Consider the following 21,852-nt stretch of genomic DNA (forward strand, 5'->3'; position numbering starts at 1 on the left):
AAATAAAAAACACGTTTTTGAGCTTGGAATTGTTTTGTTTGGAAACAATTGGATGGTTATACGTGAAGGGTATAGCTGTGTGCAAAGAGCAAGAAAATGGGACAAGGAGTAGCAAAATGTGACTGATTTATCATTTTGGACCTCATCGTTAAGGTAGGCTATATTTTCCAATCTGGCAACCTGTTTGATAGTTTATAGCCTGGTGCATGATTTAATCATCTTATCCTCTTTGACTAATGTCCTAATTAATACATCCAGATGTGCATCTTCTCTGCTTTTCTTTGTCCAACATGATATATCCATTAACAAACCCATCCTATCACTTCCTTTGATACAAGCCATTGTTTTGTCACTGTTTCTTTGACAGTTTTTCCATATTTGTCAAATGTACAATACTGGCTAAACAAGAATAATTCTAAGTACTAAAATCTATTTCTATTGCCATTACAAGAAATTCCTTCAATAGAGTTCTGTCTGTTCTGGTATAAAATTAGTTGATATGATTAACCTCACAGGTACCTAAACTTCTTGGCAACAATGAAAGTGCCTCAGTTCAGTTGCAAGTGCAGCATTGCTTTCGACCCCCTGTCTGCCTGTTTTTTTGCGAGCCAACATTTTTGAATGTATTTGCAGAGATTGCAAGGGATGCTGGAAAATATTTAATTGGCTCAGTAAAGCAAACAGTTAGCTTGCCTGGGACTCTGAAATATGTCTGTGGTGAGTTAATTTCTACTGATAATTAGGTTTGTATAAGGTAAGGTGGGTGATTGAAGAAAAGTATCTTGCTTGTTGAGAATAACTTTATGCATGTATGCTAGTTATCCTTTCCTGGGGACTAGTTGATAGCAGGGTAACTTAAGACCAGGTCACCCATACTGGAGAGGAATATTTTTCAAAGTTGAAACTCTTGCGAGTGGACAAGAAGCACAAATATATGGGTGATGAGTGCAAATCATGCTTCTACTTTTAATCTGGGGCAGTGTCACTATTTTTGTCTTTTTTATATTTTACTGTAGTGAGGGGTTGTGTCTCAGTCCCAGACAACAAAATAAGGGCCTGGATCCTGCGGTTCCAATAGCAGTGAATGCTAAGAGCTTCCCGCTATTGAGCACTGCAACAGTACCACAACATATGGATCCAAAAGTTGCTGTGTGCCTGAATGAACTCTGGGGAGCTGACACTGGGAGCTGTCAGATTCAAGCCTTAGACTGATTACCCTGTATTTACCCCAAAAATTATGTTGATTTTATTTAGGGCTGCTCTTTGCAGGCTTAGAGTCTGCTCAGGAGCACAGACCGTTAAATCAACAGGAGTGTGGAAGTACTCCTGCACCCTTGGCTGCTCTCCACCCCAGCTCCTCAGTCCTGCCACTGTTGAGAAGAGCTGGTGGGATTGAGGGGGAAGCTCCATATCAAAGATAGAAAAGGTTTAAAAACCCCTCAGCAAAGGTCTGCAGATGGACTGTTAATTCAAAGATTGTTATTGAGCTAGGGCTTCAGCTCATGATGTCGGGGCGGTGCAGCTTTGTTGGAAATATGTCATGCCACTTGGCCTTCCCAGCCTCTTCACTAATGAATCCTTGTTGCAGTCAGAAGAACAAGTTCCCATTGCAGACTGTAGCCAAGCTAGGACTGTAGTCTTTCTTTTTAGCAATGTACACCTCCATTTTCCACTGACCACATCATCCAGGCTTGCTTACTGCACTCATTGAATTCCAAATATTAGCTAATGTCAGTCAAAATGCAAGCAAATGAAATTGTGTCATCAAGATGAGCTGAGTAACTTGATGTAAGTATTTCTGTTAGTGCTCGTTCAAAATACTAAATACTGAGAGCAGGTACTCGTGTTCTGATATCTGTTGGAAATTTGAAATCTGAGTATATTAGCTTCATTCCAAATTCCTCTGGATCAAGTGAAGTGTCAGATTTAAAAATAATAGCTGTATTTTGTTGTGGAGTTAAAGTGTTTAAAGATCGATTTTGATCAGTGCTGCTCTAATCTTAGATCGCATTGCTTAATTAGCAGATTCTAGTACTGATACTGCCTCCCCTACTGAAACTACAGTGCCTAGTACCGGGAATGTAGAAGAAATGTTACAGGAGGTACTGATGGCAGGTCATTGGCACAGCACATTAATATAATGCAGCATGCCAGAGGAATACTAGTATGTAAACTTGTTCTCATGATTCCCAAGGTAGAGACTTGCATTCCCAACATGCTTCATGAAGAATTGACAAATGGGCCAAAAACACTATTTGTGATGACAAGTAACTGTGTCCTGGTTTGGCAACCTGCCTGGGGAAGTGATGGAGAAATTCTGGCAGAACCTGAGAGCCAAGGATCCCGTAGGCCTGGTACACATAATGAACTAACTTTTAAGAAAGACAATAGGTTTAATTTGGGGTTTTTGAAAAATAAAAATCTTTTCCAATTCCATGTCTCCAAATATTATTTTCACTTCAAGTTGCTTATGTTTGCTTTTCTTCTTCAGGTCAGATGTTGTCCCCACAGTCTCTTCCAACTCATCTTGAAGCTAAAAATGGAGTCAACCAAGACAATATAAATGTTGAGGCAGGCAAGGTAAGGTTGTTGCTTTGCTTTATCAGGTTGTGTTGCCTGTAGTTAGGATTTTTTTTAAGCATAATATTCAAGTTGCACAAAGTTCTAACTGTAAAGCTGTGATATTTTCTTAAGGTAGTCCAGTGCTGTACAAATGTGTGATGCCCAGCGTGGTTAAATATGCAGTCCATACAGCAACTTTGATATTGGCTGGACTGTTGGGGAGAACATTGAATTCTCTAGAATTTAGAATAGTCCTTGCAGATTGGCAAACATAACTGTTCGAGAAAGGCGGAGAGTAAGAATTTGAAACTTCACGTCAGTTAGACTGAAGTCAGAAGTAGGGACAATTACAGAATATAGTATTGGGGAGATTGGCTGGGATTTGGCAGCTCACTCCGTCCATCAATGGGCAGAGCAAGCTGGTAAAATCACGAGAGCTGAGAAATCAGGATCATGCCCAATTTCTTGGATCTCGCGCTCTTACGAGAGCTGGATTTCCAGTGAGGTCAGCCTCTCATTGGAAATGGGCAAGAGGTTGAAGAAATTATTTAAATTTATTGAAATTGTGTTTACCATGTAATTAGCGAGCCGGCCACTCAGTCATCTGGGCTTGCTTGCCTTTATGGCCTTGCTGGGAGAGGTTCTGTCTGGTGAGGAAAACACCTCCCCATGAACGGGGAACAGCCGTGTTGGCCTTGCCAGAAGAACCAAAGGCCATTGAGGCCCCCTGGGGTGGCCAAAGGCAAGGAGTGGTGCCCTTAGGCAGTGGCACTTTGGCACTGTCAGCCTGGCACTTTGGTAATGCAATTTGGGCACCTTGGCACTGCCCAGTGGGTGGGGCCTTTGGGGCAGAGCTTGTGGGGAGGGGCTTATGAGGTCGGCCTGGGCAGGGAGGGAACGGGTGGGGGGGTTGTGGAGAAAAGGAGGAGGGGGAGTGGAAAGGAGAAGGAGGAGGTCCCGCTGTCTCTTTGCAGGCAGTCGGTAGAGAGAGGGAGGGGGACCCGGTGCCCCTCTGCATTGGGGTGAGGGGGTGGGGATTCCGTTTGCCGGAGGGTGTGGGTCTCGTGATCGGCTGCAGGCCCCTGCGATCATGGGGGGGAATTGGTTTGCGGCTGCCTGCAGCAACAGAGGCCTGACAGCCATCTCTCTGCAGGCTGCAGGTAAACTAAGCCCCGGCCACTGCCTGTAGCAGCTTGAAATGGTCTGGACCATTTTTTAAGTAATGTGCACAAAATTGGGTGTGAAAACTCACCCAAAAAGTGGATCTGTAACTCTCCCATTTTTACGCTAGCTGGACACTTGGAATCATTCTCATAAAATTCCACCCATGGTATCAGGACACCTAAAATGAGTGTTGACTCTGCCCAATCATATTATGATCTATGAAAGGAAATCCTGTTGACAAATCTGTTACGAGTTTATTGAGTTATGAATTGTGAAGGTAGGGTAGATGAGGGGGCCCCAGTGAATGTAGTGTATTTAAATTTTCAAAAAGCATTCACTAAGGTGCCACACAAGAGGTTATTGCACAAAATTAGGACTGATGGGATTGGAGATGATATATTAGCAAGGATTGATTAGCAAACAGATGCGTCATTTTTGGTTTGACAGGCTTTAACTTGTGGGGTTTAAGGATCAATGCTGAGGCTTAAGCTATTTACAACCAAATCAGTAATTTAGTCTGAATATAATACCAAGTTAAATAGGAAAGTAAGCTGTCAGGAGGAGGCAACAAAGTTGCAGAAGAGTATAGAAAGATTAAGTAAATGGTCAAGAGCATAGCAGATGGAATATAGTATGGAGAAATGTGAAGTTGTGTGGTGAAATTTTCTCACAAAAATTCTAAGGGTTGAATGGGCGAGAAAAGGGTCAGTTTTCTCGCCTTTTTTTCAACGAGGTAAGTAATGGGAATTTATGGCACTTTGTGCATTCCAGAAGTCATAATGCGAATCTCACCAGTAGGGGGTAGAGTGGAGCCTCAGCTTGCCTGAGAAGCTGGCTGCTGACCTCTAGGGGCACCATAAGCGCAGGAGCCCCGATCTTCCAGTATATTGCATACTGTACGCAGTATACTGGGAAATCAGTCACCCCACAGGCATCACCCCCTCCTCCCCCAACTGCCGCCTTTGTTTATTGCCCCCCCCCAACCTGATCGCTGCTTTGACTGATTGCCCCTTCCCCCCAACCTCAATTTGTCTTTGGTTTCATCAGAAATGGTTTATTTTTGTTTCCCTTTTAGTTTAATTTTCATTTCAGTTTTTGTTTTGAGGTAACATCTGTCTCAAAGACAAACAAATTAAACTTAAAAGTATAGATTCCCTCACAGTAACTTAGTTGTGAAATACTTGCATTGAAGTTCTGTAATTTTGGAAATCTGGCTGTCCTCAGAAAATGGCACATGACACTCTGAGTCTGTTATCATACAAGCTTGAGACAGAGTAGAGCTCCCTGCATCCTAGTATGTCTCTGATAACATCATTATGGAATTTCAATGTCTCCTCAGCAGTACTCTTAAGAGTTTTGAATAACATTTCTACTTTATACAAATTACTAGTAATTTCTTGGCATTTCATTCTGTCAATCTACAAGCCCTAAGAATTAAATTAAAGTTCTGCAAAGTCAATACACAAGACTTTTCTTGCTGGTGAAAGGACAGTGTACTACCTCATGATAACCCACTTTTTGAACAAAAAATCTTCTCCTTTTCATTCGGTGTGTTAGACCATGATGAGGATGGGCGGATAACTGTTCTCAGATCAACATGCACCCCTACAATAGGCGCAAACTGATGCATAAGGGTGTTATTGTCTTCATAAGGCTTTATTGTCCAGTTCTCCTTTGCATTGTGGAAGGAAGTACCTGAATACTGATTGATACTCTTCCCCATGTTTTGGCTGGGATCACAGTTGCATGTAGTAGAACATTATAAAGCTACGTCATATCATCTATATAACTCATTTAATAGCCAGGCAAGGACGATCTCCAATATGAGAGAATCTAATCATTGCCCCTTGACATTTAATGACTGTGCAAGGATTCAGCAATTGTACTATCAACATCATCCTGGGGTTGTTAATGACTGGAAACTGAACTGGACCACCTATATAACTACTTTGGCCACAAGAGTAGGCCAGACATTTGGAATCCTGCAGGAGTAACTCACTTCCTAAACCCCACCCCCCCAAGTTGTTCACCATCCACAAGGCAGGAGTCAGGACTGCGATGGAATATTCTCTACTTGCCTGGATGAGTAAATCTCCAACAATGCTCAAGAAACTTGACACTATCCAGGGTAAAGCAGTCCACTTGATTGGCACCCCATCCACAAATACTAATTCCCTCCACCATAGACACATTGGCAGCAATGGGAGATGCATTGCAAGCCACTCATTATCGTGACTTGGAAATATATCGCCACTCCTTCACTGTGGCTGGGTCAAAATCCTGGAACTCTCTCCCTAACAGCAGACTGGATATACCTACACCATATGTACTTCAGTGGTTCAAGAAGGTGGCTTACCACCACATTCTCAAGGGCAACTGGGGACGGGCAACAAATGATGACCTAGCCAGTGATGCACACGTCCTACGATTGAATTTGAAGGATAATTTTTTTCTTTGTTAAGCAGGTTAGAAGTCCAGTCTCTTTTAAAGATTGAAGACAGGAAAAGCCTGGCTGATATTAACTTGTGTAATAGCATGTTTGTATGGCAAAATTCTCCTATCCTGCCTGCGGTGGGTGAGTGGGAGTGGAGAATCTAGCAAAAACCAAAAAGTCACAAGCCCATTGGCATAAGATCATGTTTTAATTCTCCCAATGCTGAGTTAATGGCAGGTCGATCTTTCCACTAGCGAGTGGCATGAACGTCATTTGCATCATTAAAACAGTTGCTCGCCAGTGTCCTATCAGGCTTCCGACCTTGCATCATTTGAATGTGAAGTTACGTTGGTCTAAAGAGTGGTGTGCACAAGGTGGCCCTCAGTTCGCAAGAGACTTCAGGGTGAGTGCAACAAAGCCTTTCTGTCACAGTGCTGCTCCTGACGCACTGTTCACCACTCTGCCAGGGCAGACCAGTTCCTGCCCTCCATCTCCATAGCGGACTGGTTGTCATGGACAGCACTGTGCTGTTGGACCCATGGCCCTCCTGTGTCACTGTCTCGGATCAGTACCACGTCTGGGATTGGGGAGTACAGGGTCTCCTCCTTCCTGATTCCACACGTCAGTTACTATCTCATTAGCACTGTGTTGTGGGAGTCATGCAACCACCAGAACAAAGGTTGGAAGTTTGATCGGGGTGGAGTGTGAGGTGAGGTCGGGAAGGAAGGGTGCAATGTGGAATGAGGGCCGTGCAAGGTGGGAGGGGAGGGAGGGTGAGGGCTCATGATGGCATACAGAGGAACAAGAAGGTGGATGAAGAAGGCAGTGGAAGACAGAGGGAAGACCGAGGGAACAGAAGCTGGATCCCAACAAGACTGCGTGAAAAGTTCACATACAAGAAGGTCAAAGTAATACCACGTTGTTTATTGAAAGGGGATGCACGAAGACGTCAGATGCAGGGGGTTGAGGTCCAAGTAGGTCATGGGTATCTTGTAGGTATGGGCTCGGGGAGAGTGTGGTTGAATCAAGGAAGAGACTTTTTTGAGACTGCTGACCTTTTCTCTCATGGTTGCTGACATCCTGCACAGACTGGTGAATACAAGTGGGCTGGAGAGTGATATGAGCACACTGGACTTGTTCTAAATATGGCACCAGGACCTTTGAACCTGCCAGCTGATGCTGAACAGACAAATCATCTGTTGGCCCGCCAGGAGATTTGGAGGGGAACTTGCCTGTGCATAATTCGAGGCTCCCAAGTGCTGAATCTGACGTGACATGCCTCCGTTCTGACCAGCTTGGATTATCTGGTCCCAGCTGAGCGCCAAATTCTCCATTCTCATTGGCAGTGGTAGTGGGCCATGCAAGACTGGGGAATTCCAGCCTTGGTCTCAAAATGGGAGCATTCTGCCCTTAGTTTTAACTCTGGAGCTCTTAGTTTTGACTCCACCCATTTAGCTGCTAGCCTGACCTTTTAATTGCTCAGGTGCTTCTCTGGGAAAGTAATCTAACAAGGCACATTCTGAGATCAGTTAGAGGCTAATTACCATTGCTGTTTGGCATTTCTGCAGGTTGACATTTGCTTGGCTTCTCTCTTTGGAAAGGATACAGATTATCTCAAAGTGAGAAGTTTCAAATATTGTTTAATTGTAATTTGTTGGTGTTTTCTGAAAAGTCTGAAGTGTGACAAACATCTCAAAATTCACCTGAAAAATGCTGATATTTGGGATATTTTCAGAAAATTATGCCATGAATTTTTTGCAGAAGATGTTTTTAGATCTTGGCATTTCAAATAAAATTCCATCTTTGTCTTTAATTTATAAAGAATAGTCAGGGTGTTATTAGTCACCTTATACCTGGAGAAATCATTCTTTCTCCAACTCCAAGTGATTTGGAGCTGTATGAGCAGTGTGAGACAGTTTGGCTTATTTTTCTTCCATGTTGGAGTTTTGAAAATATATCGACAAGATGACATGTTAACAAATTGAAGATTTCTCATAAACCTGACTTGTAAGACGATTGAAGCTTACTTTAAAACCTATATCTGACAAAATTAGATAGCCTATCTGAAACTGGTGCAGAGTGTGATCTTGGATTGAGGTGTTTAATGAACAGCCTGACACCCATGCGCAATTTCCATCATTGGGCATTGGATAATGGAGAGGGCCTTAACATATTTATTTTCTCTCTGAAGCTGAAGGGCACTGAGGCCAATTGCAGCATGCCTGTACTATTCATTACTCACTCGCTCAATGAGTGCATTTAGAGACTGAGCAAATCGAGCCCCCAACCCTGCAAAAAGATTTGGTTCAGGTTGGGACTCTACACTTTTGCTTTGGGAGGTCAAGTTCAAATTTAGATGGTTTCGTTTCCAGTTACTGATGAGAAACATTTTTCAATAACCACATTTTTTTTTTGTCAGGTTGACCTCCACTTCATGAAGAAGATCCCCACTGGTGCTGAAGCCTCTAATGTCCTGGTTGGTGAGCTAGACTTCCTGAAAAGGCCAATTGTGGCATTTGTGCGTCTTTCTCCAGCTATTCTTCTCACAGGACTGACTGAGGTTCCAATTCCTACCAGGTCAGTTAATAATGCATGGCATGTAGTCGTGGATGACATATATTTTTATATTGCCCTTTTCACATCTCAATTATTTATATAATTAGCAACTTCATGAAATCTAGGCCAGGATTTTGTACTCTTGTTTGCACCAGGTGTGAATGGTAATGAGAGCACAAAATCTAATGGGGAACCCCATAAGGATAAATTCAAATTTAATTATCAAACCTCTACACCTGATACCCCCTCCTCTGTTACATTATCCATTCATATTACATCAGTTGGAGCATTAGAGTTCCTCATTTCTCCCCTGTAAGGTAACCCACTTCTGTGTGACAGGTCATCACTGATGTGATGGGCAGAAGGGTTATGGATCAGCTCCCTCCAGAGTGCTGAGCACATTTACATGCAAGGGGAAGGGTCATACATGCATGTGATTTGGAAGACGTGATCCTCTTTATATTCAATTGTTTAAGTGTATTCACTATTGTTTTGTAGGAAAACAACAGTTTGCACACAGCTAGATCCCACAAGTGAGATAAATAACTGGCACCAAGCTATTGATGCTGATTGAGGGAGAAATATTGGCCAGGACCCCAGAAGAGCTCTACTCCACTTCCAAATTTGAAATTCTATACGTCCACCTGGCAAGCCAGATGGGGCCCAGTTTAATGTTTTACCTGAAAGATTTTACCTTCAGCAATGCAACACAGTCTTGGCCCTGCACTTAAATTGTTTTCATGTCGTGCAATCAGGTTTGAACCCACAACCTTCTGACTAACACAAGTGCAATTAACTGAACCGCAGCTTATCTTTGAATGTCTTTAAGCCCAGTGGTGGGAAACCTATGGCCTGGGGGCCACACGTGGCCCATCAGGGTTCAGAGTGCAACCCACGAAACTTTATTGACTGTTGTCCATATGCAGGATTGCCAGATTCCACTGGTTTCTGTCCGAGTAGTTTTCTTTCGAATGTATGATTAAAGTGATGTGTATATAAAGAAGTGAGATGCGTGCTGATTGTACACAACGTTGACTGTGAAAGTCGTGCATTCCATCTGTGTCCCTTCAAAATATAAATAGTTATTTTGTATATACACCATTTGAAATTAACAGTTCTATTAATATGTAAATAATTGATCATTTTTTATAATTCCTTGTGAAATATTCGGTGTGAATTAAATGTATTCAATCTTGTTCATGGGGTGATGGTTAGTCAACAAGCCCAATTTCAATCTTGCGGCCCACTGAAGTGAAAGAAAGCCACTCATATGGCCTACTCACTAACCTAGGTTGCCTATCGCTGCTTTAAGCCCCATTCTAGGACTCGACTGCATACATAATGCTGATATTTTACTGCAGCACTGAGGAGCTCTGATTGTTGGAGATGCTGTCTTTCAGACAAGGCTTTAAATAGGCTTATTAAAGTGAATGCTAAAGATCCTATGGAACAGATAGGGAAAAAAACTCCCACTTACCTGACGAAGGAGCGGCATTCAAAGCTAGTGGCTTTTGCTACCAGATAAACCTGTTGGACTTTAACCTGGTGTTGTGAGACTTCTTACTGTCTTATTCTAAAAAAGCAGATCCATTCTCCCTATGACCTGGCCAACATTCTTCCCACAATCTGTGCAAGGGTAGAAATGACTTTCAGGTGCTAAACAGATGGTATTGAATCTGGCCAGCTGCAATACGCAGAGTCTGATATTTAGTTCGATTGGGTATAATTTAATGTTGCCAATGGGGGGGCATCGCCCACCTCCGTTTGGAAAACCAATGAGAGCCCTGTCTCGTCTCTGTTTGAGAAGGCCAGTTGGAATGAAGTGCCCATCAGGCATTTGACTGGTCAGTGGCAGCCCTTTCCCAGGATTTCAGACCTCAGCAGAAATCCTGACCTTGATAACAGCCAGCCAATCAGACATAAGGCGTTAATGCACCCACCAGATACCTAGGATCACTGAGGTACCCAGGCCACAGGTGAGTGGGGGTCTCTGAGAGTTGCTGGTGGATGGAGGGGAGGGATGCTGGGAGAAAAGGACAAGTAGTGTGTGGCTCTTAGTGCCCCCCTTCTCAGTGCCAAGTCCCTTGATCAGGTACTGAGTGCCTTTAAATGGGGGAACAATGCCTCCCATCCATCCCCACTTCGCCACACCTTATTGGGTTTGTTTTTTGGCTTCCCATGTGGCAGCTCCCTTACCATCTGGTTGAATAACCGCAGTGGTGGGAAGAGGTCCTATATGGGCTTAATTGTCTGCTTAAGGGATTAAATCAGATGGGAGGACAGTTTGTGAGCTGTAGGGTGGTGTCAAAATAATGCTTCAGAGCCTGTACAGTCAGAGGGTGCTTTTCTTTGCAGAATGGAGAAAGAGACTCTAGGCTCAATTTAATGCTCTCCCTCCCCTGGGGCACATTTGTTGGAAGGGTGCATCAAGTGGCAGATGCGAACACTATTGTCTTCCTGCTTCTGCTCCAATTAAGTCCGGGATGGGAATGCTCATTGACCACCTTTCTATCCTGCTGCCAATTGAGACGTTTAATTGGGAAGTGGATGCCCACTTAAGGGCCTCATCCTGCCTCCCAGTGGCAGGTGGCAGGTGGGAGGTCTTGCCATGGTGGGAGCCCGAAAAGTAAACCTTTATAGGGCGATTCCTAGGAAGATTCCCTGTTCAAAGACACTCAGTGCCTGATGGAGGAACCCAGCATTGGGAAGTAGGGATGTCCATTGAGAGCTACTCGCTTCATAAACTGCCAACACTGTCATCTCCCCTACCAGCATCAGTCACCCATGGTCTGGGTCTACTGCTGATCCTGGACCTGGAGTAGGTACGTTCCTTATAGCAGCCACCACCTCCTGGTGACATTGCCAAATAATGCATTGCTGCTGGTCTCTGGCCAGCAGCTTTTGGGGTGGGATTTCTGCCCCTGGTGTCCTGATTGGCACTTAATGTGGCAACCTTCCTAAAAGTAGCATGCAGGGCTCTCGCTGGCTCTCCAGCTGGCAGGTGAGACCCCCGTCATCCGTATTAAAAACTATCAACTTCATTTCTGGATTACCCTATGTGCACAAAACCATGCATCGGAACAAAAATGTATATAGCGGCCAATAAAGAAAGAGAAGTGTGGTCTGTAAACAATTTCAAGACCATTTTCCATTAGCCAAGGTATAGAAGATAATGTAAATTATAATTGAAAAGCAAGACATGCTGCTAGTTTTTCATCTTGCACTCATCAGGACAAATGCAAGAATGCCAAATTTCAAACAATCACAACAAGTCATACTACAGGAGAAAAGGGGTACATAAGAACATTAAAAACTAGGAGCAGGGAGTAGGCCATCTGGCCCCTTGAGCCTGCTCTGCCATTCAATAAGATCATGGCTGATCTTTTGTGGACTCAGCTCCACTTATCTGCCCGCTCACCATAACTCATTCCTTTACTGTTCAAAAATTTATCCATCCTTGCCTTAAAAACATTCAATGAGATAGCCTCAACTGCTTCACTAGACAGGAAATTCCACAGATTCACAACCCTGCATTTGAAGAAGTTCCTCGTCAACTCAGTCCTAAATCTGCTTTCCCTTATTTTGAGGCTATGCCCCCTAGTTCTAGTTTCACCCGCTAGTGGAAACAACTTCTCTGCTTCTATCTTATCTATTCCCTCCATAATTTTTATATGTTTCTATAAGATCTCCCCTCATTCTTCTGAATTTCAATGAGTATAGCCCCAATCTACTCGGTGTCTCCTCCATGAGCCAACCCTCTTAACTCCGGAATCAATCTAGTGAATCTCCTCTGCATCCTCTCCATTGCCAACATATCCTTTCTCAAGTAAGGAGACCAAAAGTGTACACAGTACTCCAAATGTGACCTCATCAGCACTTTATACAGCTGCAACATAATCTCGCTGTTTTTAAACTCCATCCCTCTAGCAATGAAGGACAAAATTCCATTTGCCTTCTTAATTACCTGTTCCACCTGCAAACCAACTCCTTGAGATTCCTGCACAAGGAGACCCAGGTCTCTCTGCACAGCAGAATGCTGCAATTTTTTACCATTAAAATAATAGTCCATTTTGTTGCTGTTCCTACCAAAATGGATGACTTCACATTTACCAACATTGTTCTCCATCTGCCAGACCCTAGCCCACTTACTTAGATTATCTATATCCCTTTGCAGACTTTCAGCATCCTCTGCACACTTTGCTCTTCCACCCATCTTAGTGTCATCTATGAATTTTGCCACACTACATTTGGTCCCCAACTCCAAATCATCTATGTAAATCGTAAACAATTGCGGTCCCAACACTGATCCCTGAGGCACACCACTAGTCACTGATCGCCAACCAGAAAAATACCCATTTACTCCCGCTCTTAGCTTTCTGTTAGTTAACCAATCCTCTATCCATGCTAATACATTACCTGTAACACTGTGCACCTTTTATCTTATGTAGCAGTCTTTGGTGTGGCACCTTGTCAAATGCCTTCTAGAAATCCAAATACACCACATCTACAGGTTCCCCATTGTCCACTGCACATGTAATGTTCTCAAAGAATTCCACCAAATTAATCAAACATGACCTGCCCTTCATGAACCCATGCTGCGTCTTATCAATGGGACATTTATATCCAGATGTCTCGCTATTTCTTCCTTGATAGAATCAAGCATGTTCCGTACTACAGAAGTTAAGCTAACTGACCTATAGTTATCTGCCTTTTGTCTACTCCTTTTTTTAAACAGTGGCATCACATTTGCTGTTTTCCAATCTGCAGGAACCACCCCAGAGTCCAGCGAATTTTGGTAAATTTGCACTAGTGGTAAGAAGGGTACAAGTACTGATTGACCAAGGCTTTGCCATGGAGAAAACAAATGGGAAACTATAAGCTCTTTGTGGTCCCTGATAATTCAAAACAGAATCAAGGCTTTAACATATTCCTTCGTTTGCGAAGAATGGGTGCCTGTGTATAAATGTATGTCACCCCTAAATGAGCCATCTTACGAGCTTGACTGATGACCTTAAATTGGTCATTAGTATAGCTATTAGTGCACTCTATGCTTAGTTGACATCTTATTAGTGATGCAGAATGACACCAATCAGGGCAGGTTCAATTTCCATACCGGTTGAGGTTATCCATGAATACCCCACCTTCTCAACCTTATCCTTCACCTGAGGTGTTATGATCCTCAGGTTAAATTTCCACTAATCAGCTCTCCTCCTCAAATGGGAGAACAGCTTCTAGTCTTCTGGGACTATGGTGGCTTTCTTATGCTACACTACTTTCAACAATATTCAACTGAAGTAATGCCAAGTGATGATGGATAATAATTCAGTCAAACAGTTTGAGTATAAAAAATTCTCTGGAATCATTAACTGCATTAGAAATACTGTTTACCATGCTGTCGTGCAGTCTAAAATATCTATGCTGTCATTTATTTTAAAATTGTGTTCTGTCTTTAAGTTCTCTTGCTGTCACATAGTAAGCACAATAGAGATTTCACAAGGACATAAGAAATAAGAGCAGGAGTAGACCACATGGCCCATTGAGTCTGCGCCGCCATTCTCCTCTGTCTCAACTCCACATTCTCACCTGCTCTGAGGCCAAAAACATGATATACGTGACATAAATCCTAACCCTGTGTAATAATTGTTTATTTTTCGTGGACAGCAGGTTACCGGAAAATGTGAAATAAGACTAGTAATACTGAAATCTCTCTTTTGTAGATTCCTTTTCATTTTGTTGGGACCAGTTGGAAAAGCACAGCAATACCATGAGATTGGCAGGTCCATGGCCACTATAATGACTGATGAAGTAAGTTTGTACTCAGGGTGATGGTGTTTATATCAATTGATTTTGGGTTTGGTTTTTTAAGCCTAATAACCAATAAGATTTGTAACATATCTTGCATATTGCTCTTGCCTCCTCAATCTCCTCCTTTCAAGGTTGAAAGGTTCAAGAGAATTTTCCAGTGAGGGGAGGGGAGACTGTTTAAAATTCCCTGGTTAGTTTTCCTGCCTGTCTCTGACCCACCCTCAATTGTATAGGGGTGGGTGAAGGCCGCTTTCCACCTGCCCTCAATTTTGAGGCTGGTAAGAGGAAGTCAGGGATAGGGCAGGTCCTGCAGGAGATGTTTGGATGTTCTTCTCTGGGCCCCCTTTGTAAATTGGGCACCCCTTGCCCAAGGTCTTCCCCTACCAGGGTGCTCCCTCTCTTCCTGGCCTTGCCATTAGTGCTCCCATGCCTCCCTTCCCAAACATTCTGTACCCACTGTGAGAGCCTCACACTTATCTCTATCCTGGCTCTGGGACCTTTTGTAGTCCCAGCAGTACTCTCTGCTCCTGGTGGTGCTGTGATTGCACCACCTTCAAGCTTAGAATATCTGATTTGACCAAAGCACATTTTATCATGCTACCATTCAGATGTATTGCCTTTTGATTTATCAGTGGAACTCGATGTTTTATTTGGCAAATTGCAGCTCTAGTCTGACATGTTAAGAGCTTGAGTTGTTATCACTCTTGCTTGCTTGCTCTCAGACACACACACACACACACACACACACACACACACACACACACACACACACACACACACTAGAAAGGACGCTGCAATTTCTGATAGACAACACAGGAACCCATCCTGACATGCACATGGTGACCACACACCATCCCCCCCCCCTCCACTCCCAGTGCCAGATTACTGGGGGCAGTGCCAGGAGAAATGCCAGGGTACTGCCAGGCATGTCCCCCTCTCCCCAGGGGCTATACTTAGTTGTGTACCCACAGCATGTTCCCTTCACCTAGTTTCTGTTTTCAAACAGCAGTTGTAAACCTAGCCAATATCAAGTCACGTCGTCAAGGAGGGAATTGCAAATGTGGAGGGATGATACGGCGCTGGTGAGATTCTCGGATCTCCTAGTTTCTCGATATTTTTCGCCCAGACCATTATTGTGCTCACAATGAGTGCAAAATCAAAGTAACTCTCTCATAAACATGCATGCACTCTTCCCCTTGCTCACATTCACACACACGTCCTCTCTCTCACAAACTATCACGTGCACTTTTTCTCACCCTCTCACATATGTCCTCTGTCTCACACACGCGTTTTGTCTCTCACAAACACATGCTAACACACACCTGCTGTCAACCACTCTTAATCTCACACACACACCTCTCTCATGCACAGATGCACACTCGCATACGCTGTAGCACATACGCACACATTTTCTCTCACGCACTCTGTCTTGCTCTTGCACTCTTTTTCTCTCTCTTGCACTTTCTCTCTTTCACACTTCCTCTCACAAGCACTCCCCCTCTCTCGCATTTGTTCCCTCTCTCACTGTCTTTTGCGATCTCTCTCACACTCCTTCTCGCACACACTCACTCTGCCTCTTGTATTCTCTCTTGCACTTTGTCTCACTCTCTCCCACTCTTCTTTGCACTCTGTCTCGTGTTCTCTGTTGCTCGCTCTCTGATGTACTCATTCACACTCTCGTAGTCACTCTTTCTCACTCTCTGACTGACACGCACTCTCTTTCTCTCGGGCGCATGTACTCTCAATCACACATGCACACTCGCTCATTCTCACATGCTCATGCTTTCTCTCATTGATTTAAGGCAATTGATTAAAAAAAGCAATGGAGACATGAAATATTTAGGCAGCAAGTGGTTAGGATTTGGAATGCACTGCCTGAGAGTGTGGTGGAGGCAGATTCAGGCAAAGAGAATTTTATCATTAATTGCAGGACTACGTGGAAGGGCAGGGGAGTCGCACACAGTGTATCTCTCCTTCAGAGAGCCAAACTAATTGGAAGAATCATTGCTCTGCCTCCATTTTAGATCTTTCACGATGTTGCCTACAAAGCCAAGGATCGGAGTGACTTGCTTGCTGGGATTGATGAATTTCTTGATCAGGTGACTGTTCTGCCCCCAGGTGAATGGGATCCCTCCATCCGAATTGAGCCACCGAAGAACGTTCCATCTCAGGTATGTCTTTTCCCTTGCCTTTACTAAAATCTTTCAATAGGATCTTTATGCATTATATTGCTTCTGTTGGCAACATATGGCATGGACAGATTTTACTGATAATCGCATTGCTAGAACACTGGGTGGGATATAGTGAGCAGTGTTGATCCATCAATGGGTAACATTTACTCCTAAATATATTTTAAAAATTGAAGAGTGCTATTCAGAGCTAACAGTTCACTTTCAACCAATTGCTTTGAAGTTGCACGAAGCTTCTATGCAGATTATCTGCAGACATGCAGGTCGTAATCTTACTGTCCCACTTGCCGCGGGAATTGGAGCGGGTGAAGGGCGGACAATGGGAAGGTCTGTTGACCTCGGGCGGAATTTTATGGTTTTGGGACAAGCAAGTCTGTAAAATCCTGCCTGCATTCACCAGTCACCATGCTATCCATTTCACTCGTACCTTTTGTACAACAGGAGAAACGGAAGCAGCCTGGAATCCCAAATGGTAATGCTTGCCATGTTGAGCCTGAGCCACAAGTGGGCCACAGTGGTCCTGAACTGCAGCGCACAGGGAGGTTTGTTGTAGTTTATTGGACTCTCTCTTAAATGGTCATATATTTTCCTAATGTAACCTGTTGCTGTCATACTCACATTCAACTCTCTCGCACTCTGACTCTTACTGTCTCTTTTTTGCAAACACTAGGCTTCAGCTAAGTGATCATAGCTATATTGAATGGTATAGATGTGATATTTGCAGGAACCTGTATGGGTTCTCAGTGTGTCTATTCTTTCACATGATGCAGCATTTATTGCCTTTCCCTAATTGCCCTTTGTGACTGAGAAACAGATTCATCTATTTTGGATCCATAATTCTCATGTATCCCCTCCAAAAGAAGACGGCGTTGACGATCTAAATTTGACCTTTATAAGACAACAGGACCTATATTTCTAGAATAGTTTCAAAACCTGGCAGTGAGAAATTCCAGCAGAATTATTTTGGCTGGGCAATAATAATAGAATACACAATCTTCCATTTTATTAAATGCAATACCAGCACTTTATGGCCACACCAGCTGTGGTCACCTACCTTGATCCAGTTTTACAACACCCACGGCCTCAGTTATTACATTATACTGGACCTGTCAATTCCACAGTTCAGTTTGGATTCTAATATTATCGAACATGCTAAATGGTTTCTCCTTCTGTCTGTCCATTGCAATATACTTATTTGCGTAATTTGTTTAAATCATAAAATAAATGATTGAGGAAATTTTCTCGTTGATTTTTACATTGCCATTGAAGTCTGTTGTATTCTCCTTGCTTGAAGACTTAGCATAGATTTTTAAAGCACTCTAGAAGCTGATCCATGTCTATATCTTACTTGCAGGATTTCTAAAAACTATCTGTATCAAACCCTGAACACTTCAATGTTGAAATGGAAGGGTAGTTTCCCCTCATCCCCGCCATCATACACAACCTGTTGCCTGTACTTTATTCTGTACCAAATCCACACTCTCTCTGACCTGCATTCTTGCCAGGGACCCCAGTACAGCCCATTTAAGATATTATCCACGTCTTCAAATCTGATTATGGCCTTGCTTTTCCCTAATCCCCTCCAGCCCTGCAACTACCCACTCCACCTCAAAACTCTCAATAGAATTGATTCTGGCCTTCACTCCACTAGTTGCAACCATGCTTTCAGCAATATACTACCACTTTGGAATTTCCTCCATCAGACCCCTCTGTCTCTCCATCTGCCTGTCTCCTTTAAAATCAAGCCCTTTGACCAAACTTTTGGTTGCCTTTCCTTTGGCTTGAAGTCCGTGTTTGCCTGATTTTGATTCTGAAGCGTCTTGATATTTTTGTGTGTGATATTATTTTCTGTTTTTATGGTTGTTGAGTCCTTTTTAAGATGTCTAAATAGGCCAGGCACTCTACTTAAAAGCTACCATCAGAGATTTAGTTGGGAATGTTCATTATAACTTTGCTGACCAACTTGCTGTGGATTTCCAGCATTATTTTTATCTTTACCATTCACTATAGCATCACTAATCCAATTTCAAATTTCTACAAATGTCTAATCCTTTGAAGTTTGTAACCTTAAGAGCCAATGAAATAGCTTATATTAAGTTTATAATGTTGAGTATTATAAAGCTGAACATATTAAACTTTTAAACAATGAAGCCTTTTATCATATCTGCTCAAGTTGTTATAAACCACTTATAATACCAAATGGACAATTAGTGACATTTCCACCATGTTAATGCATTCTTAAAATGTTTTATTTAAAGTGATTCATTTCCATTCCAACAGGCTGTTTGGAGGTTTGATCCTTGACATCAAACGGAAGATGCCTTTTTTATGGAGTGACTTCAGGGATGCCTTCAGCTTACAGTGTGTGGCATCCTTCCTGTTCCTGTACTGTGCCTGCATGTCTCCTGTTATTACATTTGGTGGCCTCTTGGGTGAAGCAACAGAAGGACGCATAGTAAGAAAGTTGAGGATGTTGGTTCATTTAAATTGCTAATGATTGATCAAAATAGTAATGATTCAGTTGACACAAACAAAAGAGAGGATTTGTTTTCATCAAATATCAATATGCAGCATCAAGTTGGAAATTTCAACTTTTGAAAATTTGAAAGATGTAAATAATTGGAGAACTTACCATGATGATTACTTAACAAAATGGAACATCAGTACAAGTGTTATAAGTGTGATTTTTAAAAAAAAAACAAGTCCTGCTTATATACAATCTTGGAGTTCCGTATTGCCATTAAATCATTAAATGTGTTACTTGTACTAGGTTAGATTGTAGCTTTATATTCTGGGCATAATGCATTGTCTGGGCAGAGCACAGAGGGAAATCAGACAGGCAGGATTGTATGCTGACAATGGCCCTGTTTGACTTCCTTTCCATTCATTTAAATTGATAGAAAAGTTGGCAGGGTTGGATATGAACATGCAATCCATCTAGCCAGTAGAGATTAAAAACCTGCAATAAGTATGTGTATGCTGTACTTGGAGAAATGTAGCTGAATTGGGTTTCTATCGTGATCCCTGTCTTCAGTTCTATGCAGTATTCATAGATGCCCTTTATAAAACACTGCTTTGGCCTCAACCAGTGTATTGTGTCCAGATCTGAGCACCACACTTTAGGAAGAATGTGGAAGGACATGTAAAAAAGATTTACAAGAATGGTTCCAGGGAACCAACTTCAATTTTGAGGATAAATTAGATAAGCTGGGGTTGTTCTTGGAGAAAATTGAGAGGAGATTTGGTAGAAGTGAGGGGTCCAGGCAGAGTTGATAGGGAGAAACTTCCCATTGGTGGATAGATAAAGAACCAAAAAATGCTGATTTCAGGTCATTGGCAAAAGAATCAATAGTGACGCAGGGAAATACTGTTTTACGCAGTATGTGTCTAGGATCTGGAATGTTATGCCTGAGAGGGTGATGGAGCCAGACTCAATCACGATTTTCAAAAGGGAATTGAATAAGCACCTGAAGAGAAATTTTGAAGCGCTGTGAGGATAAGGATGGGAATGGGACTAACTGAGTTGCTCTTGTAGTGATCCATCATGGACATGACGGACCAAATGGCATCCTTCTGTGTTGTAACCATTTTTTGATTCTGTGCATGTTGATATCCAGTGTTTATTACTAATAGTGATAATGAACAACATAAACAGCAAGTGATAGAGCTAAGCGATCCCGCAACCAATGGATCAGATCTAAGCTCGGCAATCCTGGTACATGCAGTCGTGAATGATCGACAATTAAACAACTCACTGGAGGAGGAGTCTCCACAAATATCCCCATCCTCAATGATGGAGGAGCCCAGTACATCAGTGCAAAAGCTAAGGCTGAAGTATTCACAGCAATCTTCAGCCAGAAATGCTGAGTGAATGATCCATCTCGGCCTCCTCCAGTGGGCCCCAGTATCATAGATGCCAGTCTCCAACCAATTCCGTTCGCTGTACGTGATATCATAAAATGGTTGGAGGCACTGGATAATGCAGAGGCAATGGGCCCCAATTAACATTCCAGCAAAAGTGCTGAAGACTTGTGCTCCTGAACTGTCCGCTCCCCTAGCCAAGCTCTTCCAGTGCACTTAGAACACTAGCATCTACCCAACAATGTGGAAATTGCCCAGGTTTGTCCTCTACACAAAAAGCAGGGCAAATCTAATCCGACTAATTACTGCTCGATCAGTCTACTCTCGATCATCAGTAAAGTGATGGAAAGTGTCATAAACAGTGCTATCAAGCAGCACTTGCTCAGGAATAACCTGCTCTCTGACACTCAGCTTGAATACAAGGCTGCATTGAGGTCACTCAGCTCCTGACCTCATTACAGCCTTGGTTCAAACATGGACAAAAGAGCTGAATTCCAGAGGTGAGGTGAGAGTGACAACCCTTGACATCAAAACAGCATTTGGCATGAAGGAGCCCGAGCCAAACTGGAATCAATGGGTATTAGGAGGCAAACCCTCTGCTGGTTGGAGTCGTACCTGGTACATAGGAAGATGGGTGTGGAGGATCAGTTACCTCAGCTCCAAGACATCTCTGCAGGAGTCCTTCAGGGTAATGTCCTAGGCCCAACAATCTTCAGCTGCTTCTTCAATGACCTTCCCTTCGTCAAAAGATCAGAAGTGGAGATGTTCGCCAATGTTCAGCAACTCCTCAGATACTGAAGCAGTCCATGTTCAAATGCAACAAGATCTGGACAATATCCAGACTTGGGCTGACAAGTGGCAAGTAACATTGGCGCCACACAAATGCCAGGCAATGACCATCACCAATAAGGCACTCGAACCACCACCCCTTGACATGAATCCCCCACTGTCAGCATCCTTGGGGTTACGATTGACCAGAAACTCATCTAGGCTTGCCACGTAAACACAGTGGCTGCAAGAGCAGGTCAGAGTCTCAAAATACTGCAGCGAGTAACTCACCTCCTGACTCCCCAAAGCCTGTCCACAAATCAGGAATGTGAGGGAATACTCCCCACTTGCCTGGATGGGTGCAGTTCTAACAACACTTAAGCTGGACACCATCCAGGACAAAGCAGCCTGCTTCATTGGCACCACCTCCTCAAACATTCACGCCCGCCATCACTGATGCAGCAGTGTACTATCTACAAGATGCACTGCAACAATTCACCAAAGATCCTTGGA

The 21,852-nt window shown here is 43.1% G+C and overlaps 1 protein-coding gene across 3 annotated transcripts in view; it reads left to right on the top strand.

Annotated features, from left to right (window-relative positions):
* LOC145338866 (electroneutral sodium bicarbonate exchanger 1-like) overlaps window positions 1–21,852 on the top strand; it is an 86,684-nt gene that overhangs the window by 211 nt on the left and 64,621 nt on the right. For all 3 annotated transcript variants that reach the window (XM_080183250.1, XM_080183252.1, XM_080183251.1), the window contains exons 2-7: window positions 2,492–2,580; window positions 8,580–8,737; window positions 14,434–14,521; window positions 16,546–16,692; window positions 17,152–17,252; window positions 18,991–19,165. In XM_080183250.1, coding sequence (XP_080039376.1) covers window positions 2,492–2,580; window positions 8,580–8,737; window positions 14,434–14,521; window positions 16,546–16,692; window positions 17,152–17,252; window positions 18,991–19,165 — 758 coding nt within the window. The remainder of the gene's footprint in view (window positions 1–2,491; window positions 2,581–8,579; window positions 8,738–14,433; window positions 14,522–16,545; window positions 16,693–17,151; window positions 17,253–18,990; window positions 19,166–21,852) is intronic.

The sequence above is a fragment of the Carcharhinus amblyrhynchos genome, unplaced genomic scaffold (assembly GCF_965287045.1).
Source record: "Carcharhinus amblyrhynchos unplaced genomic scaffold, sCarAmb.v2.hapA chromosome_202, whole genome shotgun sequence".
Taxonomy (NCBI): Eukaryota; Metazoa; Chordata; class Chondrichthyes; order Carcharhiniformes; family Carcharhinidae; genus Carcharhinus; species Carcharhinus amblyrhynchos.